The sequence below is a fragment of the Oryza glaberrima genome, chromosome 1, assembly GCF_000147395.1.
Source record: "Oryza glaberrima chromosome 1, OglaRS2, whole genome shotgun sequence".
Lineage (NCBI taxonomy): Eukaryota > Viridiplantae > Streptophyta > Magnoliopsida > Poales > Poaceae > Oryza > Oryza glaberrima.
Genome location: NC_068326.1, coordinates 24,154,295 through 24,174,400, shown reverse-complemented (window position 1 = coordinate 24,174,400; position 20,106 = coordinate 24,154,295). Strand labels below are relative to the sequence as shown.

Genomic DNA, 20,106 nt, shown 5'->3' with positions numbered 1-20,106 from the left:
GGTGTAGTCTACAAAACGTACAACTTATACATGATTTAGTAAATTGAATTGACATTTTAGATTATCCCCGTATAGTCCGAATAGATTGGAATCCACATGATAAGTATATTTATACGATCATATAATCCATATTGTTATTTTTTTTATCATGATTTGTCATAATTCTTGATTGCCATGCAAGGCCCCGGATGTGACTTGCTACTTGTTGATATTGTAAATCTAATTTAGTCGCGCATATTTGTGAACTGATATGGGCCAAATAGAGTGCACCCTACATAGTAAGCATATTTATGTGATGATATTGCCCATATCATTAAATTGTTTTTTCACGTTTTGTTATAATTCTCAAATGCTATGTAAAGCGCAAAGATATGACATATTTCTTGTTATATTGTAAATCTAATTTAATGGTACATATTATTATAACCGATAAAGAATATATAGTGATATATACTCCATACTGTCATCTTTTTTTATAATTTTCATGTCCGTTTGGATTACAGACCAAGAATAAAAATATGACCTAAAATATAATTTTATTTTACAGATTAAAGTATAGTTAATATAGATCATAAATTAAGTTAATGGTAAATAATATAATTTAGTAAACTTTATTTTCAAACATATGCGAGCTAATTTTAATTATTTATGATTATAATGTGATATATGACACTATAACATATGTTTTCGTGTTTTTTTTGTCTGTGAGATATAACGCAATTGGTCAAATCGATATGAACTAATTTAATTCTAAAGAATATAATTGTGGTCGAATAAAAAAATTGTATATATAATTTAAAAATTGCAATAGTTTATTTATTATTTATATACTACATTTATCTCAAATAATGTATGGAAAAAAGGAGTTAAGGAGAGGGAAGAGGGGCTCCATATTATCTACAATTAGTGAGTGTGGCTGGTTAGTTACCTATGGTGGAACTTACCCATCTAGGTTTAAGATCTAGACTTGACATGGGTCTCATATTTATGGCTAATTATTCTTGTAGTAGGCAACATTCCTATCAATAGCGAGGCGTTTATGATGACTTCACTAATTTGAAGATATATCATTAGCTCAGTCTCTCGAATATGTTTTCTATGGATAAGTGTACGCGTGTGTATATAATCTCATGTGTTTGTAATATGTTTCTCCTAAAAAAGCGGCATGCATTACCCTTCCAAAATGATTATCTAAAAAATCAATTAACAAATTTCTGGTGGCAAAGCACGCAACATCAAGACGTCTTGACTAAGTGCTCAAAAATAAACTGACAGCACCCAAATACCCGATGTTAATTAGTGAATATATTGTCCAAGAGGCAAGAGCTTTGATATATCGCTTTGTTGTAGAAGCTAGTAGCAACAGATCAGAATACGAACAACATCACCAAGGAGTAGTATAAAATTGTAGGTAAAAAAGCGAAATTATATGCTTAAAAAAATAGAGAAGTGGAAGGCTATGTTAAGAGATCAAACAATAAAAAGATGGAAGTTGCTGCTTGCATCACTCACCTGTTTGATACGATTAGGATTGTTTCAACCTTGGTTGTTGCTGCTCGTTCCTGAAAAAATGTAGATGGATGTCGTTGATATTGGTCGAAAAAGTAAGCTAGAGGCGCATTGCTTTCTTTTCCTATGGCTTTGCATCTGAAAATTTATTTGTTGATTTTTTTTTGGGAGAGAAACAACTGATTCTCTGCATTTGTTTACTCCTAATTAATTATTTTGGTGGGACCAAAGCATGAAACCGTCATATATTACGGAGGAGAGATGAGAATTTAATGTAGTGAGATTTAGCATCCGTGAAAATTTCATTAGGCCTGGTAATCAAACAGAAACATGAAAAATCAGAAACTAACTATTGAGGGCAATATTGATGAATCTGAACCTAACTCTGTAAATAGTTTAGAGCAGTTAGTGATATTCACTTTTTTTACGCAAAGGTGATATTCACTTAAAAAGTTTTCGATGGTATAATTTTTTGGATGAGGCACACACCCAGGCTCCTGCATTAAATCTACAACGTCGGTTTTCTTTCCAAGAATTAATACTGCGGTGATTTTTTGGGAGAGAAATAACTGATTCTCTGCGTTTGTTTACTCTTAACTAATTATTTTGGTGGGACCAAAGCATGCAACCATCGTATATTAGGGTGGAGAGATGAGAATTTAATCTAATGGTCAAAACTGATGGGTCCACCAAGTTAAGTGAAAAATCAATGGTTAGATGTTTATATAATTTATTAGAGCGCCACTTGGCAGCTTGGGAGCGTTTTTAGGGGTGCCATGTGTCGATTTAGGAGCGTTTTTAGGATGTTTCATGAACTTTTAGTATATATTAGATAGATAGATAGATAATAGATAGATAGATAGATAGATTTCAGCAAGTAACTAATCAGTTGATTGATAAATATAGCCATCCCCATTTAAATCGATCGATCACTAACTTAGCTCGCACGCAGGCTTTTTCGACCACGGGAACTGGAAGATGAAGATGGTCGGTGCATTCCTTGTCAGACATAATGGAAACTAGCGTTGGTGGGGACACGAAATCAAGGACAAAGTTTTAAGGTTTCCTGGTCCCCTGCACTGCTGCACGCGCCGACGACGTACTCGGCACTCCAGATTGATCACTCCCAGCGCGCGGGTGGCCGGCCGCCCGGTCTGCCATCTCATTATGGCTAGCTAGCAACTAGTAGGAGTGGCAGGCTAGCTGCTCTTAGCACTAATCACGAAAGAACGTACTCCCTCCTACACGCAGAAGCCCCGATCTCTCCTCGTGGATCGCCGACCATATCTGCCTTTTGCAGAATTGCAGTGCACCGGCCGTATCAATCGATCACATTTTTTGGCTACCTGTGTTGTTAGTCCTTTTTCACATTTGCATGATGGTCGAGGGTGGTTGTGTTATTAGTCCTTTTTCCATTTGCATGATGAATATCGAGGGTGGTCGGCCGGGGCCGCGTGCTACGTACATGCAGTACTAACAGGGCAATCATATATAACAAATTAATCATCGACCAAACGAATCCAAACTGTCCCATAGATGCGTTTTAAGGTACCGTTGGAAATACGTGCCCTTTTTTTCCCCTCAGTTTATACGGACAAGAAGTTGATTCCTCTAAAATTGATGCAAAATACCCGATAAATTATAGTACTACGTTATAAAACGGTGCTACCACTATTAGCAGCCAAATAGTGCAAAATTGAAGTGAAAAAAATGTGAGATGCAATATGATGACACAGTACTATCGTGAAAAATGTAGTTTTCTTTTTTTTAAGACACAATATAAACGTAGATAACCATAGACATTGCACACACATTCATCATATGAACACATGCGTGCATGTTACCCCTATGAGCACATCAGAGATACTAGTGCAATATATTTTCATATTATTGAAGTCATCACAAACATCTTGTCGTCGAAAGACACATCACATATCCCTAAAAAAATTAGCTGTAAATAGAAGCACAAGCCAGACACATCACATATCACTAAAAGAATTAGCTGCAAACAGGAGCACAAGCCAGGTAGTCTAGGACTTGAACTTGGACGATGAGCATCGTGCCAAGCATGGTTTATAAAACAGGAAAAAACCGGCCATCTAGATTACACAAAGTACCCGATTTCCTGGTCAAGTTAAAAAATAATATAAAGTAAATTTTAAATTCTTGATAAAAGAATGCCCTAATTTCATTAGGTTTTGTCTGTACTAACGTTTTCTGTGAAATTAGAGGTACTGCTCATGAGCAATTTTTATTCAGTAATGTGATTGTAAACTCTAGTACCAACTCGAGGACTTAAATTTGGATGGACATGTTTCACTATATGGAACCTAACCAACTGACCATATGTTGCACATGCACCTTGTGAAAACAATACACTACTTATATCATATGTGTGAAAACAGTACATGCTACGGTACAAAAGAATATTTTCTTATCTCTCGGTGTGGACATTGAATTTTGAGTTAATTAGATTTTTTAGGTTGTGGTATACACGTTATCGTTTTGCATGTCTCCAATTTATTTCACGTTTTATACACACACGGACACACCTCAAGGCATTTTGCGGCTAGCCAGATGTCGTTCTCGTTTCTAACGACTTTGCACCCCGCAGCCTCGAGCCCTCGAGCCCCTTGGGAAGCAGAAACGCTAGCGCTAGCAGCGCCTGTGCTCGACAAAAGGGGGATCAGGATAAAACGCGGGCGCGGGCCCGAACCCGCGCATGCAAATGCAACCACCCACCTGACGCTGGCCACACCCGCAAACGTCACGGCCCAATATAGCGAATCCCACCCCCGCTCGACGCCGTCGGACCGGCGGTTACCTAGCCCTTTCCGCCCCCGACCGGCGCCCGCCCGCCCGGCTTGGACTCGCATTCGCCGCATGCATATGCGTAATCCCGCGCGCGCTTGGCTCTCAACGGCCAACGTACGCGGCTCGATCGCACGCCGGCCGTCTACTCTCAGATATAGCTCTCGCGCGCGTGCGTATGCTAGCTAGCTGGTATCCGTGGCTGATGTGATGTGACGTTCCGTCCAGGTGAGGTGACGTACTACGTGAGTATTAGTGACTGATGATCGATTCGTCGAGAGCTCGCGGAGTAGCGGAGATGAAGTGGAGCTGAGGAGGAGGGGCATGTGCCGCCGCTGCCCAAGGATCAGAGGGGCTCACTAGATCACTCTCCCTAGGTAGCTAGCTCACCCACTCGGCCACTCACCCCACTGCATGCGCGCGCGGCGCGCTAGCTCTCGCTGGCCCGACAGTACACGTGCTCCTGATTCGGATTGGCAAAAACAACTACAGATCAGGTAGGCCACCCACGCGCATATACGCGCCAGGGGCGAAGATATTAACACGATTGCATGCATATGCATGCCACGGCCGGACGTCTCCATTTTTAGCTTCGTTCACCCGTGAGTTAGGTTAGCCATACGCCCCCTCGCTAGCTAGCCCCCTCCTCTGTCGTCTCAGCTTCACGTCTCCCCTCCTGCTTAGTCGGTTCTGACCATGCATGACTTGGACCGCGCTGGTGGTGCTCGGCGCCGTGAGTCTCAAGCTCTCGATGATCTGCTTTTCTCGTCAGCATGTGCGTACGTAGATCGGTTGGCAGGCTAGGCCTTTGCAGACACATCCGTCTTCGGAAGAGCACGCTCCACGCGCGCCTGTGTGGTGTGGAACGCAAACGTTGTGCGTGTGGTGGTTAGCTCTCCTGCTGGCCGCGCAGAGCAAAATTTTGCTACCACATGCAGTAATACTGGACGCAAATGACCCGGAGCAAATAAACTTTAGCTGATTAGCTCCAAAGTTTGTGGCTTAGTTGTTGTCCATTTATCCGCCAATGCTTGAACACCGCCGGTCGCTGTTATATCTGGCATTAATTGGCCGTTTACTGTCGTGAGAGTTGCTCCTTATCCAATCCAAGTATAAGAACATGGGGGGAGTCGTTATTTTGCTCGATGACTTCATTAATGAGCACTCGAGGAGAGGGACTGCATGCTCGATCCATTGATCGCGCGGGATTCTCGGACGAGATTAGACAAAGATTTTGAGGTAGTTATAGCTGCTGCATGTGCACCTGTGCATGATCAGGGCATGCATGGCAGTGGCACCACTCGATCCAAGCTAAAAACGATGACACTCATGTGAAGCTTAATTAGTTAGATAGGTCACCGCTCACCATCACGAATATACTTAATAATCCGGCCGCATGATACTGTGGATATCAATCTTTGTCCTAATGAACAGTAATGATGGTCTCTGATTGTATCGTATCATTCACACCTAATTATTCGGTCCAGTATATATAACAGAAATTTTACATGTGGCTCTATCTTATACTTCGTAATCTTCTTGGACGAGTGCCTCTTAAAGCCTATATGAGGAGCTTAAAATTCTGAGAAGCAGCTGGTTGATAGCCAACTTATGAGAAACTAGAAAAGCTGGGTTTTCCAGCTTCTGGTTTCTAGTTCATTTTTTTGATTATACAACTATAGTTTCTCAGAATTTGAACCAAAAGCTGGACTGTTTGGGGAGTTTTTGATTCTGGAAGAAGCTGCAGCAGTTAGAAGCTCTCCAAACATGCCCTAGGCTCTTACCGTCGTTCTCGCAAAATTCCTAGCCAGGCCAGGCTGACGGGAGGAATTTCAATTTTCGGCGACACGTTACCAGAACGTTTCATGGCCCAAAACCGAAGTGAATCCATTTTGGACTTAGAACCTAATTTGGGCCGAAAGCTTAGCTCCTCTATGGGCCTAAACAATCCAGCGAGGTCTCCATTGCGGCCCAATACTAACTAAGCCCATCTCCGCAGCTCACCCCTTTCTCTCCTCTTCTGCTCCATCTCCCCCTTTCCATCGTTTGTTTCTTCTTCGTCCCCAGCTCAGATCTTCCCGACCTCCCAACCCCCGCGAGCTCGCGGCGCATCACTAACCCCCAGATCTCCAGATCTCTCCTCGCGACCGCGCCGCCCACCCCCTCGACCGAGGCGGCCTCGCCGCCGCCGCTCGCGGCGAGAATGCTCCGCCTCAGGGCGTTCCGGCCGACGAGCGACAAGGTGGTGAAGATCCAGCTCCACCCCACGCACCCCTGGCTCGTCACCGCCGACGCCAACGACCGCGTCTCCGTCTGGGACTGGGAGCACCGCCAGGTACCGCTTTCCGCGAGAGATCCCGTGGGGATAGACCCCTGCCTCTGTTTTTTTTCTTGTCCGCTTGATCTCGTCGTGCCGGAAAAGGCATCTTCGTGAGCTCTGTTTGCGATTGAATTGACCTCGACTGGTGTTGGGAATTTGTGTGGTGTTAGGTGATCTACGAGCTGAAGGCGGGTGGCGTGGACGAGCGGCGGTTGGTTGGAGTTAAGCTTGAGAAGCTCGCCGAGGGAGACACTGGTATGTGGTGCAGTAGTTCTAGCTGTGATTGGTAGTTTGGCATGCTTTATAAGTAGTTGTTATGCATGTACGGTTAAATGGTTGAAATAAGGAAATGCGCGTTTTACTCTCCTGATTTGGGACTGTTGAGAATACGTTGTGTTGTCTGTGTAGAACTAGGATACTACTACTTTGCATAATTTCCTGTAGTAATGTGATCTCATAGTCTCTCATAGTAATAACAAACCTTTTAGTGATAAGCTTTCTTCTCATGCACTCATATTTAGGGAGCAACTACGAGAGAAGTATATCGTCAAGCCAGGGGTTGATACCATTCAATTTATTGTTGTTTTTGTTTACCGCTTTCTCTTGTATTCTCAAAGTAGTCCATACATTTGAATTAACCTGTCCAAACTCACAACATGCTCAGACCAGTGAAGCCCTAAATACAGAAAAAGGTTAACAAAAAATGGCCATACGTACACCGCATTCTTAATTCTCATGCGACAAATATTGAGAATCAATACTTCCCTTTGGAGGATGTACAAGCATACAAAGCAGAGGGATTAATCAGTAAAAGTAACTTATATTTTGGAGATTTGGCATCACTAGATACATCAATGCAGCATAAATTTGAATCTCTGGTGATGTTGGCTGTAGTACGGTCCTTGTGACAATAGTCTGTTTTCTGGCTTCACATCATTCATCTTAATGTTCCCTATTCATGATATTTCAGTTTTTGGATGCTGTCTCCATCTTTTCATTATATCTCTCTTCTTTAAAGATGGATGCGCATAAGCAGTAGTTCTATATAAGATATCATTTTGGGCTTCTGGCTTATTCTGATCTTTGCCAAATTCTCTGCAGATTCAAAAGGAAAGCCCACTGAGGCCATCCGAGGTGGAAGGTATTGATTTGTGTTTTTTTTTTCCTTCTCTGGTTCTCCATATTCATGGTATCATCTGACTCCCAAATGGTTCACTGTCCTTCCCCAAGTGTAAAGCAGGTTAGCTTTTATGATGATGATGTTCGCTTTTGGCAACATTGGCGCAATTGCTCTGCTGCTGCTGAGGCTCCAACTGCGGTCAATCAACAATCGTCCGCTTTCAGTGCACCTGCACCATCTACAAGAGGAAGACATTTTGTTGTGATTTGTTGTGAGAACAAAGTAATATTTTTAGATTTGGTGACTATGCGTGGCCGTGATGTTCCTAAGCAAGAGCTTGACAACAAGTCGCTTCTATGGTATGCTTTACTTTGCTGATTACACATGTTTACGGTCTTATGGCTATTTGTGTTTGTGTTATTTTGTTGCTAGATTTTAGATGAGCCTGAAATGAACTCTTGTCAAACGATGGTTCTTTAACAAGCATATTGTACAGGGGATGGTCTGAGCAAAAATAAGCAAAACCATTCAAGTTGTGAAATGCTTATCTCACATCGCTTAGTGCCTATATGCTAAACTTTGGCCAACTTTACCACACATCTTTCTTTCTTGTGAATTGACCAAAGGAGATTGATAATTTAAGTTTGACATTAAATAATCATGAGTGCTATTTTCCCATTGAGATCCACAACTGGATAAATTAGCTTATGGTTTCACTGGTTTATGCTAAGGCACTGATTTTAGCCAGTCCAAAGCACTTCTCTGAGTTGCATGCAATCCGTTTCCATAATTTTTTCTGTTAGCAATTCATTGTTATCAGTGTTTCAATCTCTTATAATTGAGAAAAATTTCTAGCATCTGGGTATTTGAGAACTTTATCTTTTTTGGCCACCTGGGAATAGTAATTGTTAGAGAAACTAGGCAAACTTTATGTTCTTAGTTTACCATGGCACCAGCATACTTAGCTCCCAGGATTTTTTTTTTTGGTACTAACGTATTGCGCCTGCGCCTGGTATTCTCTCAGAATATTTAGTGCATTACGGTGTAAATTGCCATATCTTGGACTTAAGCTGTGTATATGTGGCCTTCATGACTAAATGGTTCCATTGCTTTCCATGACTGTAGTTCTATGCAAACTTATTCGTGAACCTAGCAGTTATGCACATTTTACTAGTAGTCTAGTAGACTAGTACTGCTTCTGCTGCATTTCCTCCTGTCTTTTGACTTCACTTCATTGTAATTGGTAAGAAGAATAAGTGAATTATTACCAGTCAAGATTAAGAAAAGCAAATGAGCTGCGCCTGTTCTCTTTCCTTGTTTGTATGTCTAAGCAGCTTATCTTGTAAAGTAGTAACCAACAGAGCATGCGCCAATCTCACAGCAAGTACTTTAAAACTTTAGATTAGTTATGGTTGTTGACTTAGAGCATGTTTCTTCTGCAGTATGGAATTCCTCTCCAGGTCATCTTCTAGTGACGCTCCTCTGGTTGCATTTGGATCTTCTGATGGAGTGATAAGAGTTCTTTCAATGCTGACATGGAAGGTTAAAAATGTCCTATCCTCTCACTCTGTTCCTTCATTACTTCATTTTAAATCTTACAGTTGAATCCGTGCAGCTTGTGCGAAGGTATACAGGTGGACACAAAGGAGCAATATCTTGCTTAATGACATTCATGTCTGCAGCAGGCGAGGTAAAACTATGGCATGACTGTTCTCCATCGTTGGTTCTGTTTGCTTGTGCCTCACAACCATACTATGTTTTTCCTCTGCTATGTAGATATGAGTTGTCTTTTGTCTTGTATGTTGGACTTATTTGATACATATAGTTGTATGTATTTCTTTTATCAGCAAGCACATGTTGTTTCAGGTACATCTAGTTTCTGGTGGTAGTGATGGTCTACTTATATTATGGAGCGCTGACCATATCCATGACTCTCGTGAACTTGTCCCTAAGATTAGTTTGAAGGTAGCACTTTTTTGCATATGCATATGTTTTTGTTCTTTCACTATCATCTTAATAGCATTGCCTAACAGTTCAGCACATATCTTGGTTAACCTAATTTGTTTTATGTGTCTTCCTCTAGGCTCATGATGGAGGTGTAGTTGCAGTTGAACTTTCACGGGTAATGGGAAGTGCTCCACAACTCATTACAATAGGGGCTGACAAAACTTTAGCCATATGGGATACTGTTACATTTAAGGTATACTCACTATTTCCGTGTGATTGTATTTTTTTTGTTATTTAAGGAAGAGCTTATGCAGTAGCATATCTTTTGTGCAGGAAATAAGACGCATTAAACCAGTACCTAAACTTGCTTGCCATAGTGTTGCATCGTGGTGTCATCCTCGTGCACCAAACCTTGATATTCTGACTTGTGTCAAGGACTCCCATATATGGTATGTTCCTGACTTTGGAAGGAAATATCAAGCTATAGATATTTTATAGTGCTTTCAAGTTTCAATAATGACCTACCTCTCTGATCCCTCTTTTGTTTTGTGTTACAGGGCCATAGAGCATCCAACCTATTCTGCTTTAACAAGACCACTCTGTGAACTGTCCTCTCTTGTTCCTCCACAAGTCCTTACACAACATAAGAAATTGAGGGTATGCAGAGTCCTCCACAAGTCCTCCACTGTCCTCTCTAGTTCAGCTCCTTTCATATGAAAAATAATATGGTCATTTGGAGATGATGTTTTCAATGATATGCAATGAAGCTACTGTCTGTGTCTTAACCTACAACTGCACTATATTTTTCTCATCATTAAGAGCTAGGTCATGTGTTTTGTGCAACACAATGAACTTTTTCTGTTGCTTCCACAATTTGAAGGGATTGAGTGCTGTGCCCTCATAGAGTAAAATACTAAAATCTGACTACAGGTGTTGCATGGCACATGCATATCTGGAATACCATTTGCTATGTAGAATAGAAGTGCTACAGAAGCTGGTATTTTCTGTTCCAACTCCCGAGCTGTATTGCTCAATGCACCTAAAGGTTTAAAAAGAGTGCATAACTAGACCAAGTTTAAGATGTTCTTTTTGGGTTTTGTGACATTTGTCCCTCATGGCTAGTTTAATTGCGTATACAACATCCTTTTGCACTGAAAAATGAAAGGAGCAATATAGGTGAATGACAACTTTATCATCAAATGTGTTTGGTTTCCTTTTCTCTCAGTGCCCAATTACTCGCTGTCCTGACGATTTATTTTGGGCTTAAAGATAAAGCCCATGTAATGTTTTATCTCCAAGCATGCTATTCATAGGTTGAATTTTGCGGCTATTCTAGGTTTACTGCATGGTGGCACACCCCTTACAACCACATCTTGTTGCTACTGGAACTAATATTGGTATTATTTTAAGCGAGTTCGATCCAAGAGCACTTCCAGCTGTTGCTCCTCTACCAACACCAGCAGAAAGCAAGGAACACTCTGCTGTTTACATTGTTGAAAGAGAACTTAAGCTGCTGAATTTCCAATTGTCAAACACAGCAAATCCCTCCCTTGGAAATGCTGGTGTCACATCTGAAACGGGAAGGTCAAGGAATGACCCTTTAGAACAGCTGGTAGTAAAGCAGACCAAGAAGCATATCAGCACGCCAGCTCCTCATGATTCGTATTCGATTCTTTCAGTTAGCAGCTCTGGAAAGTAAGTAACTTCATACCATATTATCACACAGAGATACAAGTAGTTCTTCCCTTAGTTTGCTTCATTAAAAGAATCTCATTTTGACATGACTGGCCGCTTAGGTTGAATTGGGAATGTACCGCTATTCATGTATTTTCTAAAAAATATCCCGCAGCTACTTGCTTCCTAGATGTAATATGCCTTCTAATGAATTTTCTAAAAAAGATGTTATTCATTTGTTTACAGGTATGTTGCAGTTATATGGCCAGACATCCCTTCATTTGCTGTATACAAAGCAAGTGATTGGTCAGTTGTTGATTCTGGTACTGGGAAACTCTTTGCTTGGGACACCTGTCGTGACAGATATGCTTTGGTAGAGAGTGCCTTGCCTCCAAGGATGCCACTTATTGTGAAGGGCGGTTCTTCTAAAAAGGCAAAGGAGGCTGCTGCCATTGCAGCTCAAGCTGCAGCTGCAGCAGCTAGCGCTGCTTCTGCAGCCACAGTACAAGTGCGCATCTTATTAGATGATGGAACAGCACATGTTTTGCAGCGATCCATTGATGGCCGCAGTGAACCGGTTGGCAATCATCACTTCTTATTTTCTCATTTTTTACTTCGGACAGTATTTTTTCCTTTTCTTTTAGTTCAATTCAGTACCTTGTGACTGTAGCAAGGCAGTAATTACATTCCTAGATAATCTTTTGGCTTGTTTCTTGCTGGAATATGAAATTGCACAGCATAAAGAAAGGCCATATATGGTGTACTAGGACAATAATATGTGCTGGAAATTGATAGGAGCTTCTTAGACATGATGGAGTTTATTAAAAATCCATCTTAATAAGTTCACTCATATTTAAGTCATTTCCTGACATATATTCGGGCACACTGCACATGGTGTTGTATTGTTTTGGGTGCAACCAATCTTTGATTTCTTATTTGTTTCATGTTAAAAATGTTCTCTTCTGGTTTTCTGTTGTAAAAGTTTGTAGTCCAGTTAATATCATTTTCTTTCTTAAATTCGAATTGCTACATGTGAATTATTTCTGGTTACTACTTCATTTTTCTTGTTTAATTGCAATGAAGTTTGTTTTGGTGGATAGTACATACTGAATACTTAGTGAAATTGTATGAAATTTAATCTTTCACATGGCCACACCTTTGTCATGCTGGCATCATTTAGATACTGCACTGATTTTTTGCTTTCATGCTACGGCTGTGCTATGTGTCAGGATTTCCATAGTTTCTAATCTAAGGTGGCATGCGATAGCAATTTAGATGTTTCCTTGGATAAGTGTTGCTTTCACCTTTGAGCATATCCTTGGTTGATCAGTGAAAAGGAGACTTAGTTTTTCAGCTATCTGCAGAAAGTCAGCAGTAGAATATTGTCTTCTCTAATTAAGGTGTTGTCAGTACTCAATAATGCTGCCTTCAAGAAAATGATAGTTGTGGTTGTGACCGCGCAGGTAATTGGATTGCATGGTGGCGCTTTGCTTGGTGTCACATACCGTACATCTCGTAGAATCAGTCCTGTGACAGCAACAGCTATATCAACTGTTCAATCTATGCCCTTATCAGGTTTTGGAGGAAGTGGATCATCATTTGCTTCAGATGATCCATTTTCCTCCAAAGAAGGGCCTCCTCAAAATTTCCAGTTATACAGGTATTGATGTGCCTCTTGCTTTATCCTTTGAATTTGTGTGTTGGTTGATGCAATGTGATTTGTGCAGTCTTGTTATGCATTATTGCTTATGTGACCTGTAAATAAAATTCTCTTCTCCTAATCTCAGAATTCAGATCGCCTTTTTGTCTTTACACAAAATTCTAATCTAGCTTTTATGCTGTTATGAATTCGTTATTAATCAGAATCATGATGATTTGCCGGTTCCGTGTTATGCTATTTTTGTATCTGTTTGTCTAGAATGTGGCTTGCACTTATTGTTAATCTTTTGGCCCTGTTGTACACTCTCAGGCTGACCTATTTTTCTTAAACATTTGCTTACTGCAAGAAAATATGCATTGATTTTCACTGATAATGTGCCTTTGTTACCCAAACTGGTTAACTGTATTTGGCTTCTGCAGCTGGGAGACCTACCAACCTGTTAGCGGCCTACTTGCACAGCCTGAGTGGACCGTGTGGGACCAAACCGTTGAGTATTGTGCATTCGCTTATCAGCAGTATATTGTAATTTCTTCCTTGCGGCCCCAATTTAGATATCTTGGAGATGTTTCAATTCCCTTCGCTACAGGTGCCGTTTGGCATCGTAGGCAGTTGTTTGTGGCTACGCCCACCACCATCGAGTAAGCCATCAATCTTTTATGTGCAGTTATTTATTCCCACACTAAGTTTTCTTTCTTTCTATTTTTGCTTTGTGATTTCCCATGTCGTAATCTTGTGTTCCCGTGAGTCTGTTTTGGAGTTTTAGGATGTAGACTGTCAATAGCCCTATTCTTATGTTCTAAATGTTGGTGTGTAATATGGCTATAAAGGCGTGGGGTGCCACAGGAAGCCTATGAATCCTATGAATCCAAAATACAGCTCTTGCTGAACAATTTTTTTTGTTCTAAATACATATTATCATACAGTAAATTTTAAAATACATTCTCTGGTACAGAATGTGAAGTGCTAGCATATTGAGCAACAGCTACATCTTCTGTGGTCTGGTTGATTCCGAAACATCACCGTTTATTTTCTGAGCAAACTTTCATGTTTCGATATATGATTTTCTTTGTTATGTCTTAAATATATACTTCCCGAACTAGATTGCTCTTTGTCCAGCAAACAATACTATAAAATTTTCATAGCACTTGGAATGTCCTGTCTCCTGAGCCTGTTTATAATATCCAGGTGTGTCTTTGTTGATGCGGGTGTGGCTGCCATTGACATTGAAACAAAAAAGAGGAAAGAAGAAATGAAAGCAAGAGAAGCTCAGAGTCGGGCGGCTGCAGAGCATGGAGATTTGGCTCTTATTACAGTTGAAGGTCCCAAGACTACCACTTCTGAGAAAATAGCTTTAAGACCTCCAATGTTGCAGGTACAGTTTTCTACATTCTTGATTTCTTTTGTACCGTTTCTACTTATATACTGTTTTCTTTTGTGTTCTTCTAATGTTATTTGAAGTCAGTTTCAGTAATATGGAATTTATTACTTTACATGATTGAAATGTATCCCCATGTATTTGAAGCTTCTCTTCGTAGTTGTATGGATTTCCTATTTGCACTTATTTGTATATAGTGGCCGTTGGATTGATGCAGTCACGTTGGGTTTGTTTGATGAACATAATTGTTATTTCCCTGTTCCATCTTTAAGGAAGAGATTGTGTTTGCTTACTATGATCCCTTTTATTTTCACATCGGCAACTATTTGGATTCCTAGCCTTTAATTATCACCTTGCAAAAAGAAAAGAATCAACTCCCATCAGCTACAGTCCTGTTGAATCTTCTCCTTCTGTGAATCAGAGTTCTCTTTTTTTCAAAATTTGATCAGGTGTAACCTGGCGTTTTATATCTGACTGTTAACCCATCTTCAGGATACGTGTAGTTCAAATAGTAAAGTAAGCATTCTCATTAATGGTTAGTGGGCTGCGATGTCAATCAGATGAGCAGTGAACTCTCTTCAGGATACACATAGTTAATCTAGTAAAGCATTCATTATTGGTTAGTGGGCTGTTATTTAAAAAATCCTGGCAATGTTATTTTTATATCTCATTTTTTATGGGTGTCATTGGGTCCATATTTGAAAGTATCTCATTTGAACTTGGTTTTGTAGTTATTGGCAATATACTGTTAATGGGAAAAAAATCAATATGGAAATCATGCACAAGTCAAACCATTCACTATTACATATGTTAATGGAGGGAGTATATCAATTATTGTGTGTGGATATTTATCTCATTTGGAACAAGTCATCATTACTTTTAATTACTCTGTACATTTCTCAGGTTGTTCGGTTAGCCTCCTTTCAGTATGCTCCATCTATACCCCCATTTATAGTGCCAAAGCAATCAAAGTTAGATGGAGAAGATTCAGTGTTTCAGAAAGAATTGGATGATAGAAGATATGCTGAAGTTGCTGTTGCTGGAGGAGGGGTATCTGTTGCAGTAACCCGCTTCCCTCCTGAGCAGAAAAGACCTATTGGACCCCTTGTTGTGGTTGGTGTCAGAGATGGAGTTCTATGGCTTGTTGACAGGTAAACCTCTAACTATCTCATCTTTAAGAGAGCAAGAGCAGTTCATGCACAAGGAAGTTTTTATGGGCTGATCTTTGCCCAAAAAAAATGCAGTTAGCTTATTCGTGAATTGGGATACAACTCTGACACTATTATCACCTTTTTAGGTATATGTGTGCACATGCCTTATCTCTAAGCCATCCTGGTATCAGATGTCGGTGCCTTGCAGCATATGGAGATCCAGTTAGTGCCGTGAAATGGTACCTATTTATTCTTAGAACATTTGCATCTTGCTGACTTTTTGAAGTGGGAAATGCAAATGGTGTAATATTCAAAAACTAATGTGCAGGGCCACTAGACTTGGTCGGGAGCATCATGATGACCTGGCTCAGTTTATGCTGGGAATGGGCTATGCTACTGAAGCACTTCATTTACCTGGAATATCAAAGAGGTGCATATTGTTCCTGAGTGCTATTTGCTTTTTAGGTGTTATATCGATGTTCTATTATTTTATTTGATTATTAAACTAAGGGTATAATATTGATAGAAACTATGCAGAGTTTCTTCCTGAGTTCATTTGTGCTTATATTTCTCAGGTTAGAGTTTGATCTCGCAATGCAAAGTAATGACTTGAAAAGAGCACTTGCATGCTTGTTGACAATGAGCAACAGCCGAGATGTGGGACAAGAAACTACTGCTACTGATGTTACACAGATTCTTAATTTAGCAGTAGCTAAGCAAGCTAAGCAAGAAAGTCTGGCAGATGCCGTGCAAGGGATAGTGAAGTTTGTCAAGGAATTTTTTGACCTTATCGATGCTGCAGATGCCACTGGACAGGCTGACATTGCTCGTGAAGTTCTAAAGAGATTGGCTGCTGCAGCTTCTGTAAAGGGTGCTCTGCATGGGCAAATGCTACGAGGTCTGGCACTCCGTCTTGCGAACCATGGAGAGCTTACCAGGCTGTCGGTATGTTACTTTGACTAAAATTAATCAACAGTAAGTTGCTATTAAGAATTTGGGTTCTTGTGTATAATGGTGATTGTGATTAAAAAAAGGGATTCTCATCCATGATCTTGTCTACAAAAGTGTCATGATTAGAGAGTTGTGCTTGTGCCACACACAAGTGTTTGTCATTACCTTCTCCAATTCGAGCACATTTTGGGGAATATGGCAATGGTAAATTGTCCATTCATGCACACATGCTAAAACCTTCTGTTTCCCGGTACACATTTTGCAAGTTAAGCTCTATGAACTATGCTAATGTCTTTACTTGTGCCATGATCATATTTTTATAAGGTATATTTAAGCAAGCTATTCATTAGCTGGACTGGTATGATGTTGGTTGTACGATCAGGAAAATGTCGATGCAAATATGTGCTTGGACTTATTAAGGTCATATGGTTCTTGCCAAATAAATTAGTGATCAGACAATGAACATGAACCACGAAACATTAGAGATATAGAGGATATGCATTGCTTTTTTTTTATAAAAAAGAGAGAAGGGTGGGTGTTGCTGATCATCGAATTGCCAGATATTTCTTCGGAAGAATCACTAATATTTGTGCACATTGCCAGGGTTTGGTAACTAATTTGATCACAGCCGGCCATGGGCGTGAAGCAGCATTTGCAGCTGCAGTTCTTGGAGATAACGCCCTCATGGAAAAAGCATGGCAAGACACAGGAATGTTGGCCGAGGCTGTTTTGCATTCTCAAGTAAGTTATATATTGAGTTTTTTTCCTTGCATTTTTCCAATCCTAGTTCATGAGTTTAGCCAAACCTAAGCATTATTTTTCTATCCAATCTGTTCCATTGCTGTTGCCTTGAGGAAATCTATTTCGTTATGACTGTTCTAGAATGTGTGTGATTATCAAACGCTTACAAGGATCTTCTACTTTCAGGCCCATGGTCGTCCATCATTAAGGAACTTAGTCATAGCATGGAACAAGATGCTACAGAAGGAGCTGGATCACACACCCACTGTAAAAACTGATGCTGCTGCAGCGTTTTTGGCCTCTCTTGAGGATCCGAAGCTTACCAGTTTGGGAGAAACAGAGAAAAAGCCACCCATTGAAATACTTCCTCCTGGGATGCCGCCTCTGTCTGCACCTCCCATTGTAATTAAGAAGTCTGGTGCGAAACCTGGCCTGCCAAATGCAGCGCAGGCCCCGACCACAGCTATTGGTGCTCCCATGGCTCAAGGCACTCCTATGGTTCAAGGCACCCCAATGGTGCAGGGCACTCCCATGGCTGAAGGCACTACTGGAGCTCAGGCAGCTCCTACTGCTCAAGGTGCTCCAGCTCAAACACAGAACCCGGAAGAAGCAAAACCATCAGAGAGTACAGCAGCTCCTGACAATGCAGAGAAAACAGCAACGCCTGACAATGCCGAACCGACGGCAGCCCCTGGCAACGTGGAAGCTACTACAGAACCAGCAGCAGCCCCTGGTAATGTGGAAGGTACAGCAGCGGTGGCAACGGACGCAACAAGTAATCCTGATGCTACTTCTGGTGCTCCAGCTCCGGCAGCTGATTCTAATGGCGCCGATCCACCTGCTGTTACTCCTGGTCAAGTTACAAATGGTGCACCTTCTACCGAGACACCGGAGACAGCAGATAAGCCAGCTTCAACTGAGCCATCACCAGCACCACCTATACCAAATGTGCCTGCTGTATAAAATTTGTCGGATTCGATTCGATTCTTTTAGCAGTGTGCCAGTTTTTTCTATGCTGATGTATTCATTCCACTGTAATTTTTCCATACTGGTATAGTTTTCTGTATTCAGAGACCGTGGGCAGTATGTGAGTAGCCCTGTACATCTACTGTCCGCGTTCCAAAGAGAACTACCATATGCATTGTGTGGCATACATAGCGTTTTGCTGTCTGTGATTAATCGATTGGACATACGAAAGTTCTGCTTGATGAGCTTTGCTCTCGCTTTTTTTTTTCATAATGTTGATTGTCTCTTCATCTAGAGTAAATTGCATTGATGTTACACAAACTTGTTATGTAGGTGTAATTTAGTATATAAATTTGTAAATTGTTTGTTTTGATACACGAACTTGTCTAGTTTGTGCGAACGAGGATCAAAATAGCTTGGCAATGTTAATCTTACAAAGTTGATGTTAACTAGGATGTGACGTGCTACGTGTAATGAGTATGCATTAGGCATACAATATTTATAATTTTGGTCTCTATTTTATCCTTCATCATGGAAATGATGAATTTCATATATTTCTAACCCTTATATCACCGTTTGGTTTTTCGTATGTTTTTCTACGTTCACTATATCGCATTTTATCTTTTTATTGAAGAGGTGTATATGAAATAGCAATGCTTCTCAAATATATGTTTACATAGTATCCTAATCGGCCCCTAAATCAATAAGATTAGCTATATAGTGTTCTTTTTGCCTTTTGTGCACGCACCAAACAAGTTTATGCGCCAAAACAAGCATTTTACAAGTTCGTGCACTAGATTGTACCTCCATCTATATTAGATGGGTTAGTGCTACCGCATAAAGGAATACTGTTGGTTCAGTCTGTTATTTTGAGACATTGATTCAGCATTACCACGCCAGAGACCAACACAAACTGTGCTAAAAATCAAAGTACAAACTGAACACCGCCTATTCACCTCAAAATCAAAGTACAAACTGAGACAAATAAAAAATAGTAAGACTCTGTTGAGATCCCACCCTAAAATTTTACATCCTGTCACATCGAACGTTTGAACAACTGCATGAATTATTAAATATAGGCTAAAAATAACTAATTTTACCGATTGCGACTAATTTACAAGATGAATCTTTAAGCTTAATTTCTCCGTGATTTGATAATGTGGTGTAGAAGTAAACATTTGCTAATAACGCATTAATTAGGCTTAATAAATTCGTCTCGCGGTTTACGACATATTCTGTATTAGTTTTTATTATTAGTGTCCGAACAACCTATACGATATCCTATATTATACCCAATGTGACATGCTAAAACTTTGCACCCCTAGATCTAAACACCCCCTGAGTGTTCAAACAAAACGAACTGGCACAACAAACCGCACTGGTTCTTCCAAAATGTCTACTAAGCCACACGGTTTTGTAAAGGGACAGACATGGAATCGGAGCACTTAGAGCATCTCCAACAGCCCCTCCAATGAACTCTCCAAGTTAAATTTTGGCTATTCTACCCCAAAAACATACTCCAACAGCCTCTCCAACCCACTGGCCAAGCTATTTGGCTGGCCAAACCATCCTCCTCACTGGCTAAATTTGGCCAGTCTATTTGGCTGGCTATTGGTGGGCCCCACACTGCCAATCTCCTCCATCCCCCTCTCTCTTCCCTCTCGCATCGGTCTCTCCCCCCTCGACGCCGGCGCATTGCGCTATGGGAGGCGGCGAGCTCGAGCCGGCGACCAGGCGAAGAGGCACGGGGAAGAGCACTGCTACGGGAGCGCGAAGACGGCGCCCGCCCCGCCGCTCGCCGCCGTTGGTCTCCGCCCGACAAGCCGCTCGCTGCAGCCCACCGCCCCGCCGCTCGCCGCAGCCCGCCGCGCTGTCGGCCTC

At 41.0% G+C, this 20,106-nt stretch overlaps 1 protein-coding gene across 1 annotated transcript; it reads left to right on the top strand.

Annotated features, from left to right (window-relative positions):
* The first annotated feature begins 6,370 nt into the window (after window positions 1–6,370).
* Window positions 6,371–18,467, top strand: LOC127777246 (uncharacterized). Its single transcript, XM_052303816.1, has 21 exons — window positions 6,371–6,655; window positions 6,811–6,895; window positions 7,742–7,781; window positions 7,871–8,119; window positions 9,203–9,302; window positions 9,376–9,450; window positions 9,627–9,725; window positions 9,844–9,960; window positions 10,041–10,156; window positions 10,265–10,364; window positions 11,044–11,402; window positions 11,628–11,958; window positions 12,845–13,041; window positions 13,461–13,679; window positions 14,227–14,413; window positions 15,320–15,567; window positions 15,714–15,806; window positions 15,896–15,997; window positions 16,143–16,512; window positions 17,122–17,259; window positions 17,446–18,467. The coding sequence occupies exons 1-21, from the start codon at window positions 6,524–6,526 to the stop codon at window positions 18,220–18,222; spliced, it is 4,134 nt and encodes a 1,377-aa protein (XP_052159776.1). The 5' UTR covers window positions 6,371–6,523; the 3' UTR covers window positions 18,223–18,467.
* The last annotated feature ends 1,639 nt before the right edge of the window (window positions 18,468–20,106 follow it).